Raw genomic sequence first — 16,496 nt, 5'->3', positions numbered from 1 at the left:
CAGTCAGTCAGCAGGCAGAGACAAACAGAAGTCTATAATTCCAAACCTGAAATGTGCTTTTTTCTTAGGTCTTTCTCAGTATTTCAACTTTTCCCCTGCAAAACTGAGGGAAAGTAGTATTAACACTTCCCAAATGAAATACTGTAAACCCTTTTGGGAGTAAATAAGGTGGCTGAGGCTCAGGAATTCGCCCTGGGGGAATTCCAGTGGTGAGAAGGACATAAAAGGGCATCACTGCCTTGAGGGCATAATTTGAAGAATTACAGCTTCCTTTAGAGTAGAAAGCAAACAGGATAAAAATGTGTCTTAGTGACACAGCACAAGTAATCCCCTTTATGGCCCCTGCTTTCAAATTGGGGTTTTCAGTGAGATTTGGGGGAACTATTGTAAGCAGAGAGCATGAAGGGGAAAACATAGATTTGGTCTTGATTGTAAAGCTCTACCAGGATGTGCTAGTCTTTTGCCACAGCATTTGTTACTTACCTGAGCATAATATTTTCTTGTTAGTCTTCAAAATATGTACCCAAACAAACATGAGGAACCAGATTCTCAGCTGGAGTAAATCAACAGACAGTCACTCAAGCCAAGCAAGCTGCACTGATTTGTATCAGCTGAGCATCTTGCTTAAACTCTTTAAGCATCAGGGAAACCATATGCACTCTGAATTCTCTCTAGAATAGGACACAAGAGCACTAGCGTTATTAACTCCTACACTCCTGCCATGAGAGCAGGTGTTTGCCTGCAAGACTTGTGGGCAAGTCACGACCACTGCGTTTGTACTTTTTCCATGTTGTGCTTAGAGGAAAATAAGTAACCCAAGCTTTGGTCATGATCAAAGTCCCCTACAATGGATTTTATATAGAGAGAGATTCTTTAAGTTTTTTTTTGTTTCTTTACTCACTTCAACTTTGTGCCTTCTTAGGTGGGTCTGTTTCGAAAATCTGGAGTGAAATCCCGGATCCAGACCCTACGCCAGATGAATGAGAGCTCACCAGAAAATGTCAGCTATGAAGACCAGTCGGCATATGATGTGGCAGACATGGTAAAGCAGTTTTTCAGAGACTTGCCAGAGCCTCTCCTCACAAGTAAACTAGGAGAGACTTTTCTACACATCTACCAATGTAAGTTTCAATGTTTTAATTATTAGAAAAATTAGAAAATATTATATACTATATAAAAATACATTGTAACTAATTTTGGTATGTTAACACTATGTGGGTTTCTTTCTATTTACCTTTGAGATGCATCAAAGAATCTCTCTGCGCTCAAAACCTCTGAGAGATTTTTAGAACCACCTAAAGGTTTTGATATCAAAATACTAACAATTTTCATGGAAAGACAGCATTCAAATGTTGAGAACATTTGAAACTATCAGCCTTGCAATCAGAAAGAAGCCACAGGGACAGGATGCCATGGACATGCCTCTGGAGCTCAGATAGTCTTTTCTTCAATTCTCCAGGATAAAGGGGAGGACCTTAAAAAGGCTAGGAGGACTAGTCAAGTTAATAAATGGTTAGAACAGTGGTGTCATAGTCAGGGGTTTGGGTATTTAGAACATGGGACCCAGTTTAGGAGTCTGGGTCTACTGGGGGCTGGTGGAGCTGGTCTGACAACAAAGGGGAACAGTGGTTTTGGTAGGAGGCTTGCCAAGCTGGTCAAGGAAGCTTTAAACTAGATGTGTTGGGGACGGGGGGCATCATTCCATCCCAACACATCCAGTCAGTTGCCAGCACCTATAATGAACGCTCAGAGCAATGTAGAGATATTCCAGCCGCTCCAGCCAATGAGTCAGCTTCATTTAGAGCTCAGCTCAGATGCCTCTATACAAACACCCGTAATACGGAGAACAAACAAGAGGAATTAGGGATGTGTGCACGTCTATGGGATATGATATCATTGGTATCACAGAAACATGGTGGGATGGCTCCTGTGACTGGAGTGTTGGGATGGAAGGTTACAGGCTCTTTAGAAAAGACAGGCCTGGCAGCTGGCGGGGGGTGGGGGGGGGGGGGAATTGCCCTTTATGTTAGGGATAGGCTGGAGAGTATGGAACTCTGTCTGGGGACAGTTGAGCAGTTAACAGAGAGTTTGTGGGTCAGGGTTAAAGGGAGAGCAGCTATGGGAGACATTACTGTGGGGATCTGTTACAGACCGCCTGATCAAGGAGAACCTGCGGGTGAAGCACTCCATAGACAGACAGGAAAAGCCTCACGCTTGCAGGCCCTTGTTCTCATGGGTGACTTCAACCACCCTGACATCTGTTGGAAGGACGGTACGGCCCGGCACAAGCAATCCAAGAGGTTCCTCGATTGTGTAGAAGACAATTTCCTTCTGCAAGTAACAGAGGAGCGGACAAGGAGAGGTGCCATGCTTGACCTCATGCTCACCAACAGGGAAGGGCTCGTTGGAAATGTGACTCTCCAGGGCAGCCTTGGATGCAGCGATCACGAGATGGTCGAATTTGAGATCCTCAGGACAGTGAGAAGAGTGTGCAGCAAGCTCAGTGCCCTGGACTTCAAGAGAGCAGACTTTGGCCTCTTCAGGAACCTGCTTAGTAAGGTTCCATGGGATATAGCCCTAGAGGGCAGGGGGGCCCAAGACTGTTGGACGATATTCAAGGATCACCTGCTACAAGCTCAGGAGTGTTGCATCCCAACCAGAAGGAAGTGCAGCAGGAGGGCCAGGAGACCTCCTTGGATGCTGAGGAAACTTTGAGGGGAAAAAAGAGGCTTATAAAAGGTGGAAGCAAGGACAGGCAGCCTGGGGAGAGTACAGAGATGTTATTCGGGAAGCTAGGGACCAGGTTAGGAAAGCTAAGGCCCAGTTAGAATTAAACTTGGCTAGGGATGTGAAAGATAACAGGAAAGGATTCTATAATTGCTTTACAAATAAAAGACAAAATAGGGACAATGTGGACCCTCTCTGGAAGCTCTCAGGGGAACTGACTACCCTGGATTTGAAGAAAGCTGAGGTTCTGAATGACTTCTTTGAATCGGTCTTCACTACCAAAGGCTCTGACCAAACCACCCAAGTCTTGGAAGGCAGACACAGGGACTGTGAGAATGAAGACCTTGGGCCCACTGTAGGAGAGGATCTGGTTCGAGACCATCTTAAGAACCTGAACATACACAAATCTGTGGGACCTGATGAAATCCATCCGTGGGTCCTGAAGAAGCTGGCGAATGCAATTGCTAAGTCACTGTCCATTATATTTGAGAAATCATGGCAGTCAGGTGAAGTTCCTGATGACTGGAAAAAGGGAAATATAACCCCCATTTTCAAGAAGGGGGAAAATGGATGATCCAGGGAACTACAGACCAGTCAGTCTCACCTCTGTGCCTGGCAAAATCTTGGAGCAGATTCTCCTGGAAGGCATGCTGAGGCACATGAAAATCAACAAGGTGCTTGGTGACAGCCAGCATGGCTTCACTAAGGGGAAATCCTGCCTGACCAATCTGGTGGCCTTCTATGATGGGGCTACAGAACTGATGGACAGGGGTAGAGCAGTTGACATCATCTACCTGAACTTGTGCAAAGCGTTCGACACTGTCCCACACAACATCCTTGTCTCTAAATTTGAGAGACATCGATTTGATGGACGGACCACTCGGTGGATAAAGAACTGGCTGCATGGCCGCTCCCAAAGAGTTGTGGTCAATGGCTCAATGTCCGGCTGGAGACCAGTAACGAGTGGTGTCCCTTAGGGATCGGTGTTGGGTCTTGTTCAACATCTTTGTCGCTGACATGGACGGTATCAGCAAGTTTGCCAATGACACCAAGCTGTGTGGTTTAGTTGATACCCTGGAGGGAAGGAATGCCATCCAGAGGGACCTTGACACGCTTGTGAGGTGGGCTGATGCCAACCTCATGAAGTTTAACCATGCCAAGTGCAAGGTCCTGCACCTGGGTCAGAGCAATCCCAGGCACAGCTACAGGTTGGGCAGAGAAGAGATTCAGAGCAGCCTTACAGAGGACTTGGGGGTGTTGGTCAATGAAAAACTGAACATGAGCAGGCAGTGTGCGCTTGCCGCCCCGAAAACCAACCGTATCCTGGGCTGCATCAAAAGGAGCATGACCAGCAGGTTGAAGGAGGTGATCCTGCCCCTCTACTCTTCTCTTGTGAGACCTCACTTGCAGTATTGTGTGCAGTTCTGGTGTCTTCAACATAAACAGACATGGAACTGTTGGAACAAGTCCAGAGGAGGGCCACAAGGATGCTCAGGGGACTGGAGCACCTCCCCTATGTAAGACAGGCTGAGAAAGTTGGGGCTGTTCAGCCTGGAGAAGAGAAGGCTGCGTGGAGACCTTATAGCAGCGTTCCAGTATCTGAAGGGGGCCTATAGGGCTGCTGGGGAGGGACTCTTCATTAGGGACTGTAGTGATAGGACAAGGAGTAATGGGTTCAGACTTAAAACAGAGGAAGTTTAGACTGGATATAAGGAAGGAATTCTTTCCTGTGAGGGTGGTGAGGCATGGGTTGGAATGGGTTGCCCAGGGAGGTTGTGAATGCTCCATCCCTGGCAATGTTCAAGGCCAGGTTGGGTGGAGCCTTGGCTGACATGGTTTAGTGTGAGGTTTCTGTGCCCATGACATGGGTGTTGGAAGTTGATGATCTTAAGATTCTTTTCAGCCCTAACTATTCTATGATTGTATGACATAAAAAATGCAAAGACTTATGTTTTTGACAGATTTCTTTGAACTGTGGGCCCATTTCATAGAATCTCAGACCATTTTGGGTTGGAAGGGACCTTCAGAGCTCATCTAGTCCAACCCCCCTGTAATGAGCAGGGACATCATCAACTAGATCAGGTTGCCCATAACCACATCCAGCCTGGCCTTGAGTGTCTCTGCGGATGGCACATCTACCATCTTTCTGGGCAGCAGACATGCAGGCATCTCAATATAAGTGAGACTTCTGGGCATGGAGAATTGTTATTTGACCATAAGAACATGTGCCTTTGCAGTCCTTTTACTTGCCGTGACTTTCGATTATTTACCTTTTCATTATTGTCAGTAATGCCTACATGCAAGCAAAAAGCTGTTTTCATTTAGCTTTTATATAAGGATCTCACAGAGAAAATAAAAAAGCCAGTGGATTTCTTCATTTTGGTATAAGCAGCTTTCAGCAAGAACTGCAGCTCAAATGTATCAGAATGATGAAAATCCCTGTAAATCAGGAAATTACTGTGTATCTTTTCTCCAGACTTGAGAGAAATAAACAGTGAGGAAAATACTGAGAGGCCAGAGGAATTAGAATTTTTCCTGACAGTGTCCATTATGAAGGTCAGTCAGCCAGTGCTCTCTCAGATACAGAACAGCATACCCAGCCAGCCTAAGCCAAATAATTGGATGCACTAAAGAGAAGTGTGTCTAGTCTTCACTTGCAGACTAGACACTTCACTTGCAGACTGGCACTTTCATCTGCCAAAACAATAGAAAGCCATTTTTAAACACTGCATAATCCCAGTGCTAGGGAATTTATGTTACTTCTGTTGCCTTCCTTTACTGTAAAAATCTCTCTTATGGCACGTAGTCACTAATGTATTTAACATAACAGTGTCTTGCAGCTGGTAGAGAAATGCTGTGATCCTGCATGTGAGAGGCAGCACTGCAAATAAGTTCAGTGGACTTGGTCATATATGACATCTTGGGACAGAAGTGAACATTTGGCACCTAGTCCTGGAACATCATTTCCCCCTCTTCTTTCCTGATTACAAGTTGCAGTTCTTGGCTGTCTATGCATACATTGATAAGCTTTTTCAGAAAAGCAACAGCAACACTTAGCGATAATAAAATGGCAATCACAATTGTTTCTGTAGTGAAGAGGCCAAGGAGAGGATTGCCCACTAGAAGGACATGTTCTACATGTCCTTGGAAACAAATGACTTTCAGACTATTGTTTGATGAAAATTTGAAATGTCCTATCTTGGCACAGGAGAGACTGCAAGTAAACTACCACCTTGCCAAAGGAAGAGAGATGTGGCAGATCTCAATGTCACTGGTGGTGGGGAGCTCCCCAGGTCTGACTCGGGAGCCTGGCATTCGAATTCACAACAGCCATGAGGCTGAACGGTGAAAGGGTGAAACATCACTACCAGCTGACAGAAAGATGTAAATAGTGGCACAGGCGGACTGTAGTCCTATGTGGTACTGCAGTAGGAAGTCTGAAGAACTCTTTTTACACTGATTGTGGTGGGGGGAAGCTGCCAGGAAAGATTTTCTTCAACTGTACCAGTAGTTTAAAATATTTCAGGTAGACTTGAGGATGAGTCTCTTTAATCCAACATGGGAACAGGAAAAGATGAGCTCTTTAGACACTGGAGACAAATGTTTAGATTAAGAATTAGTAGTGAGGTTTTTTCCATGCAACCAACAACAAACATATTTTTCTGGTTTAGACAGTACTGACAAAACTCCTTTCACAGAAAGAAAAATGTCGAAAATTGCTGGGATACCAATTGTCTTTCGTAATGTCTCCAATTAAATAAATCTGTAGGTGGGAGTTTTTCTTCCTTTTCATCCAGTTTAAATAATTATTAATGTGAAGTTAGGAAGGATTTTTCCTCTCTCGGTATATTGGCAAAGGATTTCTGATCTTCTGGGGTGCACTAAAGATCTTTTTACATAACCAGAATGGCTTGATTTGCTGTAACACAGAGGCTTGGGGAGGAAGTGAATCATGTAGCAATCTATGTGGCATAGCATTGCTGAAACATTTTCCATTTCCCTAAAACTCTCAGTTGCCTAATGTTTATCTATGACTTGAAGTCTTCTCTATGCATCAGGCCCACTACTACACAGTGCAGGTGAGGAAGTACCAGAGATTATGTGGGGAGAAAAGACATGTTGCATGGATTTAACAAGGGCTCCTCTGACTTCTCGGAAAGACCTGGCCTTGTCACTTCTAGAAAATTGGAAGCACTGGACTGTGTTCAGTTTGTCATTCATGTCTGAAAGCTTTTAAAATAAAGTGCTTGTACAAGGCTAGCAGGCAGAGCTTAAAAGCTGGCTGTTCCCTCTACTGTAAATCTGCTTTTGTTCTTTTTCTGTTCAATTATATAGAGCATATGTAATACCCAGAGGACGGCTCCAAGTCTAAACTGAGAAAACTTATGGTAGTTTTAGAAATGGATCTGTCTGAAGTGCTATTTAAGCATATCCATTACTTTCATTAAACTCTTTTATGGTTTAGGACACAAGTAGAAGTATTTTCGTGAAGACTTTTGAACTGTCTTCCCAGGGGCAAAAAGAACTTGAAAAATACCATAGCAGCACTGAGTACTGCTCTCCCTTCATAAACTTTAAATGAAGTTCAGTCTCTTTTTAGGAGAACAGCCTCTCAAATGAACAGATAAATGTCATGCGCTGGCTAGCTGAACTATGCTTGATGGAGGAGAGGAGCAAGTACCATGGCCTTGCAGCAACCATCTCATCTTTGCCCCTTGGTCCCTTGTCATCTGCCTCTTCAGAGAGCCATTCCCAGAGTGTGAATGCCTGTGCTAATTCTGTCTTGTTGCTGGATCCCTATCTGATCTTACAATTGACCCACTGAACATCGCTTGCTTTTTCCCAGACGTCCCCAAGGAGCAGCGTCTGCAAGCAGTGCAGGCAGCCATCATGCTGATGTCTGATGAGAACCGGGAGGTTCTGCAGACTCTGCTATGCTTCCTGAGCGATGTCACCTCTGTGGAGGAGAACCAGATGACTCCTATGAACATAGCTGTTTGTCTGGCCCCTTCCCTCTTCCACCTCAATATAGTGAAGAAAGAAAGCTCACCAAGGTAAGTTTCTTCTCAATGCTATTAATAGTTATATCCTTACCACAAAGTGATGCTTCCAGTGTTTCTCAGGGTATGCAGGATAACATTTTCCAAAGCATCTGCTTTCCAGCACGTTACACAGGGCTTGGCTTCAGTGAGAGGGGAAAGCCTATGCTTCAGAGCCAGAAGCACACTTGTACATGCACGGAACATGTTTTCACAAGCCTGCAGGCATTTCTGGCTGTCTGTTGTGGATATGCAGTGCCTGCGTTCCATGCAGAGTGTCAGTGGGGTGCTAGTGAGTTTTGCATGAGTACTGTTGGCTTCTGTGAAGGGAAAGGGCCTTATTTTGCTCTGGTTGAAGCCAAAGACTGACCATATTTTAAAGGATTTTGATATATAGATTTTCAGTGAGTGATCTTACACTCTGCATTTTCTGGCTATGTTCTGCCACCTGGGGAAATAGAATTTTTTTCAGGCAACATCAAGATGGCATGTAACATGGTGAGTGAAGACTGAACAGGGCATGTATAACCAGTATCAGAGTAACATGTATAACCAGTGTCAGAGCAAGCACTTTAAGCAGTAACAATGTAAACCAGTGTACATCATGTCTTTTAGAAATCCATTTCAAAATGTACAGCACCTAATGTAGGACATGCATAACCTTCCCTGCTTTTACCTTTAGCTCAATAATATTTTAGGTAAACATTTTTCCTTTAAAAAGTCCGAGCAATCTGTGATAAATGAAAACTAAAGATAGGCTTTTCTCACTGATGTTATGAACATCCTGCTGGTGTTTGCTTTCATAATAAAAAGATACAGCTCTTTTTACCTGAGACACTGAATTCAATTACAGAGTCATACAGAAAAAATATGCAACAGGGAAGCCAGATCAGAAGGACCTCAGTGAAAACCTGGCAGCTACTCAGGGACTTGCTCACATGATAATGGAATGCAACAAACTTTTTGAGGTGAGTGGGAGACTCAAACGGCATTATTCATGGCCACATAATGCAGCATCCTTTGAAGTATTTATGTTTATGCTTACATTTTCTGTCTTGTACTAGCTCAGAGATTGATGGTGCCTCTCTTATTTGTAAACTTGCTTCATCTAAAGTTTATTTATCTCATTTCTGACTATTCCCTTCAAAGACATAGCTATTGAAAATGCAGGGTGGCAGTTTTAGGAATTTTTAGTCTAAATTCAAAATCTGCTGATTTAATATTTAATTTTATTATTATGCTTTAACATCTTAATTGAAACTTATTTGTCTCAAAAGGAAGAGCTGATACACTTTATTTCTGTGTCATGTAATAAAATCACATAGGGAGATGCAGTCATTCCTGCACCTACTTGCACTGTAGGTGGAGGAGAGATAATACTCGTATCTCCCTTCTCCAGAAGCACAGGATAAAATTTATGGTGTCTAAAGGAGTAACATGGGTGTATTGACATACAGCTGAACAGTCTAATATGGTTCTGCATGAGTACTGCTGTTCTAAGCCATGGACTGTTTCTTTATACTGCTTTGTTTTCTCATCTTGCATAAGAAGCAAACACAAATAGGTATCCATTTTATAGGTCATAGCTTACTGCAGTTGGACGCTGAATGGTGCATTATCCTTTAAACACATTGCCTTAAGGAGAAGTTCTCAGTGTAAGAACTTCCCTGTGTGTTTTCCCTCCCTTCTGTGGCACAGGTCCCACATGAGATGGTCACCCAGTCCCGAAACTCCTATGTAGATGCAGAAGTACATTCTCCCACCCTGGACGAGCTTGGGAAACAAGTGGATGAGGAAGGAGGGAACTATCAGACGTACCTAGAAAATCTCATGCAGAATCTCCAAAAAGAAGCAAAAGAGAAATTCAAAGGATGGGTCACATGTTCCAGTATAGAGAACACAGATCTTGCCTACAAAAAGGTAATTTGGGGAGACATGGAAGAAGCAGTAAAGAAACCAAAGCAAAATACATCCTAGCTACACGACACCCTGACTTGTCGCATGGCTAAATACATACCCTTCTGTCTGGTGAGGCACAGGATTTTTTTAAAAGGACTACCAAAAGCAATTTAAAATGTAAGATAAGTGATTCAAGTATGAGATTCCAGGAAAAGGCACACAAATCAAGCTGAAGTCTCCAAAATGGTTAAAGTGATACAGCACATAATACAACCAGAGAACAAGCTGAGACTTTAAACAACAGATAACATTGCCTGGGTAAGCTCTTTGGCTATCTCCTGTTGTTTGCCAGGAGTATGGAGAACACAGCAGAGCATACGTATTAAAAAAGCTCTTCAGGCTCTCCACTGCTTTACTTAGCCAGGCCAGCCACATGACCAGTTTTATCCCTGATCCTCTTATCCATGTTTCCAGTGGGTTTTTGTTATCTGCAACTTTTATGAAAATTTCTGAAGTTGTTCCTGGCTCCATCACTTCTGCAGGGGAAGCCAGACCACTGCAATCAGGAGAGTGCTGCAGGGTCCCTGCAGACAGTGGAGTTCAGGGCTAATAGAAATGCAACGGCAAAACAAAGATCTGCAAAACAGCAGCAGCTAGTGAAAGGAGGGGATAGACTGGGGTGGGTGATTCTAGTTACTATGGGGAAGAACACTGGAAAAAGTGTATGATCTAGATGGTGAGGGGGCAGGAGGCAGAATTACCCGTTTGGGTAATGCAACCCCTCTGTTAAGGCAAAGAAATTGCAGTTACGCTGGTTTGTAGCCAGCTTCTGTGAGTGATGCCTCCAGTGAGGGACTGCAGAGGAGCCTGGGGAGGGAGTAGCAGGGCTCAGGTGAGACTAGGATGTGAGAAAGGGGAGGGAGTGAATAGGGGCATGCAGAGGTCTGGCATGTGAGAATACAGAAGGGATTGGGGACCCCTCGGGCTCTGGGGCAGGGGGACTGGGGAACTGGGAGCTTTGGGGAGTAGGAATTGTAACAACAAAATAATTTGAGGTGCAAGGTGGGTTTCTAGGGACACAATCCTGGGCCTGTGGGAGGCTCTGGAGGTTTCTGGAGTACTAGATTGATATGAGAGCACTCACATTGATACATGAGGATGCTACGGTAGGGAGGGGTTGGAAAATCAGGGCTTGCAAGATCTAATGATTACAGTTAACTTGTTTGCTGCCTGAAATCTGACCTCTAAAACCATGCAGAAAAGCTCTTTGTGTGGAATTTAGGATATTCACCTCCTTCATAGCCCAGCACTTTGTGTTCCCGTTCCTGTGTGCTGTGAAGGTACAACAAGTAACAGGAACCATGAGCTAGGAAGAATTAGCAAGCAGTTTGTGGGTTACGTCTTTGAAAGGCATTTTCCCAATATCTCCCTTGCAGCTGTTTTGAGGAGCAAACATCTGTGTACCTGACACAAAACCGAATCAGCGTGTGTTCTGCTCTTCCATCAATTTACCAGGAGGGTTAATGGATCCTCAGTCCCAACTAGTGCATCAGATTGCCCAAGGTGGTAGCTTTACTCCAGCCCAAGGTTTCAGTCATTTCTTTTTTACTTCTACATACATTTTCTGTATTAACTTGGCATGCTTGGGGTTGAAAAAATGGCACACAAGAAATAATACAGCAACCCACTGGTACTATGGGAACTGTTTCTGGTATACACTGGTGTGAAAGCAGAAATCTGGCTTCAGTTTTCCATCCAGGACTAGTATGCAGATGTTTTCACATACAGTAAAGCAGCAGCAATAGCAATAATAGTAATGATTAGCAGGGAAATAGGCATGTTAATAAGCTTCAGTCAGACACCCATATCAAGACTTTGTCCTCAGTTATCCTCTGCTGACCATAGGCATATCATTCATGGGGGTTTATATTCTTTCTTGCTTTACTCCAGGTTGGGGATGGGAACCCACTAAGGCTTTGGAAAGCCTCAGTGGAAGTTGAAGCCCCCCCATCAGTTGTTCTGAACAGAGTGCTGAGAGAACGTCACCTCTGGGATGAGGACTTCTTGCAGTGGAAGGTGGTTGAGAGCCTGGACAAGCAGACAGAAGTTTACCAGTACATTTTGAATAGCATGGCTCCTCATCCCGTTCGAGACTTTGTTGTTCTAAGGTGAGCTAAAGGACAGTTCTTCAGTACCTTTGCTTCCTGCAGTGCATGCAAGGAAGATGCAGTCTTATCCCAGCTTTTGCATCTGTGTAATGGTGCTTCGAGAACTCTACTTCTGGACAGCAGTGTTTATTTCTCAAACTGAATTAGAATTGTTCACCTAGAGCATGCTGACCTTTCCTCTGATGTAATTTGAGCAGCACATACTCCTGAGGCCATAAATATCATTTCTTCCTTAGAACAGATGTCTGATAATAGCTGCTGTTCTCTCCTAGCTTTATTGTCAAAACAGACCAAATAGAACCCAATTGGTTTTTACACTGCTTTTGCCATTCCCTGGGGAATGTCTGATGTAGAAGAGCCAAATGTTTAGTAGAGAAGATAGTGACCTTTGTAAGCTAAGGTGGCTATTCGGTGTCTATGTATGTTGTTATTTTTGATTTGCAGTTGGAGTCTTCATAGACCAAGAAATGGTAACCCATAAAAATACTAATGTGGAAATGAACAAAAAAAGGCAGAAGATATGTATTCTGACTGTATTCCAGGGGATCACATCTCTCAAATGTGTAGTTGTGTACCAGTACTCCAATTTCAGTCCCAGTTCTGCTGTTCTCTGTCTGCCTGTACAGAACAGACCAAAAAAAATCCTCTTTTGCACCTTCTGCCTTTGAAATCCTGGCCCTTTGCTTGCTTGGAGCTATTGTGGAGCTGCTGACATATTTCACTTACAGGGTCAGTTCTGCAGTTATTTATTTCAGGATTTGTGCATTCCTGTTCCTTGTCTCTGCTTTCTTTGATTAAAGGGATGCGGCAAAGAAATACAAAGCAGTATTTATGATTTGTAATTATGATAGTACCTCCCTTTTATGAACATCTCTGTTCTCTTAGAGAATGACAGCATGCAGATATTGTCAGTATAAGGGAAGAATTATTGGCACTCTTAGGGAAAGATTTTAAAAATGTTTTCTGCAAGTTCTTTGTAATGTTAAAACACCAGTCCTCCCATTGCTTTATTTCCTTTGCCTTCCCACAGTATACTAGACTAAATTATTTTATAGTTAATATTCTTATATAATATTATTGACTTAAATCAATGATAAATTTGGCTCTCCACATAACACTGAGAAGATTGTCTGGCACCGGTGAGGAGGTTTTGATGACCGTAATTCTGTCCTCTTATTTGCCACTTAGTTCACACTATTAGGTTTCATGGTGGTTTGTGTTCTTTAAAGACCTGCTGTGCAGTCACATCACTTAAAGAAAAATCTTGCCATCGAGTTCTCATTCTTTTCACTAACCCAGGCAGAATGACCCCCAAGGACTGAAATACATATCATAAAACAGGATCCTGGTGGGTTTTTAAAGGCTAAAAACAGCTGTCAGGCAGATCTGTCAGATTCTGTTGTTTATCTCTTTTGATTTATATCATTAAGTTTACAGCAAGGTTTGACAACAATATCGCAGTCAGTTTGATACCTCATGATTGGTGGGAAGTGGGCAGTGAAATTACAATGCACCTCTGGGGACATGAATAAATATATTTTAACAGACAGCAATTTTCTCCTTCCCAATCAAAGTTCTGGATGCAAGAGGATAAATTTAGTTGTTGTTTTATTCTTTCAATTCTATAGTCATAACAAGGGGATTAGGCTCCCTTAAGAATACTAATGGTAAGAGGACAGGGGCAATGTTTCATATGCCTGGGATCTGACACACCTCTTAGCTGCCCTGCAGAGGCATTGCTTTTCATTAAAGATTCCTCAGATGTTTAATGTACATTAAGTATCATGGCATCAATCTGAGTTAAGTACCATGCCTGTTTTTACTACTGTAAAATAGAGAAGTAGAAACTGGCTTAAATCTGTATAACCAGGAATAGGAATCATAAGTCTTCTGCAGTGTCTGGGTTACAATTTTCCACTTCATAAATGGCTCAAGTAAGTGCTGCCTGGTTACCAAAATAATACAGTCACATCTAAGCCCTGTGCAGGCATTCACAGTAGATGGTTCAGCATTTCACAGTAGAGCTGAGGAGTGATTTTTCTACTTTCCATGTGTTTCATCTGCCAAGATAGCTTATAGTTTTTATTAATGCACAGACACATGTAAAAGCTTCTGAAGTTTCAGAAGAAATATCTTCCTTCTTGAGTACAGCTCAGTTTAATGTATGAAAAATGCAGAATGTTAAAATTATCTGCTGAAGTCCAAACTTCAACAGTTCTTGAAAGCAGCTTACCTACTAAAACATGATATTCCCAAGGTAGCATTAATCCCCGTCTCAGAGAGTCCATGGCAAGGTGATGCAGATTACACAGCAGCACAGTGTGAATTTCTTGTTTCTTCCCACAGCATAGGAAAGCATAGACCTATCCTGTCAGGCTTGAGACAGATGACAAAAATATGAGACAGCAGAATATGTAGAGAATGCTTACAGAACAACTGAAAAATGCACCACCAGAGGATTGGACTAGGTATTAGGAAAAAATTCTTTACCAAAACGGTGGTCAGGCATTGGAACAGGCTGCCCAAGGAAGTGGTGGAGTCACCACCCCTGAAAGTGTTCAGAAGCTGTGTAGACGAGTCCCTCAGTGACATGGTTTAGTGGTGGACTTGGCAGTCTTGGGGTAAAGGTTGGATTTGATGATCTTAAAAGTCTTTTCCAACCTTGTTGATTTATGATTCTATTGCAGCCTAGGTCTCCTGAACTTGGTGGAAAACTTCTGCAGTATGTAAGGCTAGAAATTTGGAAGAAGGAAAAAATTAAGACATCTTGATTTTTAATTCAGGTGCCCTTGAAACATGTTGTGGGAGTTTCAGAAGTGAGTTGTAGAGAGGATTTCTGCTGTGCTAAACCATATTTGTTTGTAAGTCTGCATAAGTACAGTGCAACATTTAAGCCTTTGCCGGATGCCTTATGCTCACTTTTATCTACTTTCCAAAACTTCTGTCTGTAGAAAGCCCTCTAAGACATAATGGTTGCAAAATGCTCATGTGGAGAAGCAAAACTTCTCCACCTGGAGTCTGCAGCAACAGACAGGTTGCCATTCACATAATGGTCAGACTCCCAGCTTGGAAACACGAAACTCTGCTGGGGACTCCTAGACAGTCCAGTGGCACTGCATGCACAACAAGGATAGGCAGGAAGTAAACTGTAACTTTCATTCTGGTTCTTACTTTTGTGCCCAAAAGTTCCATTACTAAAGTGATTCTGTCTTGAATGTGTTGCTGCAGGACATGGAGGACAGATTTGCCAAAGGGGATGTGCATGCTGGTTGCCATCTCTGTGGAGCATGAAGAGGCTCCTCCTATGGGAGCTGTGCGAGCCATTGTGATGGACTCTCAGTACTTGATAGAGCCATGTGGCTCAGGAAAAGCTAGGCTAACACACATCTGCAGAATTGACCTAAAGTAAGTATCCCACCTGCAAAAAGCACATGTCCATTCAGCAGGGCAAAATCTGCCAGCTCAGGGATGGGAGGTGTGGGGAACAGAGCACGTGGTCAATGTAGCTTTGCTGTTTTGGAGTCTTTCTGCAGTCTTTTCTATCCACCAAGCTCTTTTCTCTGTTCAGCATCTACAGCTGTAACAATGTGACACAGCAATAAAATCTGCTTATTTGATTACTGCAAGGGAGAACTTCATAGTACACTTACAGTGACAAGTATGTAAAGTTCCCACCATTACCACTGGCAGCGGGGAGTAGGAAGCATGGCAAGCCTGTTCCTGTGGGCATATTTCTTGAGTGTTTGAGTTTCTCAATAATTCTGTTTCCATTTCTTCAGAGGACATTCCCCAGAGTGGTACAACAAAGGCTTTGGACATCTGTGTGCAGCAGAAGTTGCCAGGATAAGAAACTCATTTCAGCCTCTGATTGCCGAGGGACCAGAAACAAAAATCTGAGGGAGTGTTCTTGGGAGCATGTGAGCATAAATCGGGGACTGGCAGGAACAGGAATACTGAAAGCAAAGGTCTTATTTAAGCTGCAGAAATCTGACCAGACCTGGGTCTGTACAAAGCCAAAAGAGGAATTTTGTAGGAAAGTTCTTTTATTCTGGAGGCTTCACCTCCCCCCGCCGCGTCCCTTCTATATTAATTTCTATTATTGAAGTAAACATTTCTTCAGAGAGCTTCTATCATTAGTACTTTAAAATCAGACTATTGCCATTACTTGTGTGTCACATAACTCTGGTATTTAAAGGCTTCTAAGAAGCATATTTTAATTGTAAATAAAATATGTACAGTGTGTATATATTTATCTATATTATATCTATATATATGTATATGTATAAATTAATTATTTTGTATATAACTTAGTGCAAATCACTTACATAAGTTGGACCTTAAGTGAATCTGTCACTTGTTTCTTAGTGTGTCACTGCTGCATAAGCTGTGTTTGCTATTATCACAGGACTACCAGGCATAATCCGTGTGATAACAGAAACGCCTGTTCTCAAATACGTTGCGTGTTTGTGTATGCTGTAAGAAGGTACCTAGAAATAGATGTAGGAAGAATTAAAAGAACTAAGGAAGTAGGAGGTTACTCTGCATTAAAAAATAATGAGGAGTGGATCAGTTTCACCAATAAATTATGTGGAAATGTAACTGAGATGATAGACATTTTGGAGGCCATTTATATTCAGCTGCAGAATTGTGACTGTTAGTACAA

At 42.9% G+C, this 16,496-nt stretch overlaps 1 protein-coding gene across 7 annotated transcripts in view; it reads left to right on the top strand.

The window, feature by feature from the left end:
- STARD13 (StAR related lipid transfer domain containing 13) overlaps positions 1–16,077 on the top strand; it is a 295,099-nt gene extending 279,022 nt beyond the window's left edge. For all 7 annotated transcript variants that reach the window (XM_057410424.1, XM_057410423.1, XM_057410425.1 and 4 more), the window contains 7 exons: positions 923–1,121; positions 7,574–7,781; positions 8,620–8,734; positions 9,465–9,686; positions 11,616–11,833; positions 15,062–15,238; positions 15,613–16,077. In XM_057410424.1, the coding sequence (XP_057266407.1) occupies positions 923–1,121; positions 7,574–7,781; positions 8,620–8,734; positions 9,465–9,686; positions 11,616–11,833; positions 15,062–15,238; positions 15,613–15,730 (1,257 nt within the window). In that variant the 3' untranslated portion in view covers positions 15,731–16,077. The remainder of the gene's footprint in view (positions 1–922; positions 1,122–7,573; positions 7,782–8,619; positions 8,735–9,464; positions 9,687–11,615; positions 11,834–15,061; positions 15,239–15,612) is intronic.
- Positions 16,078–16,496: the final 419 nt, after the last annotated feature.

The sequence above is a fragment of the Pezoporus wallicus genome, unplaced genomic scaffold (genome assembly GCF_028554395.1).
Source record: "Pezoporus wallicus isolate ANWC-B61680 ecotype Strahan unplaced genomic scaffold, APGP_CSIRO_Pwel_v1 contig_1876, whole genome shotgun sequence".
NCBI lineage: Eukaryota > Metazoa > Chordata > Aves > Psittaciformes > Psittacidae > Pezoporus > Pezoporus wallicus.
Note: the sequence above shows the minus strand (reverse complement) of the source record. Positions and strands in the feature narration are given on the sequence as shown.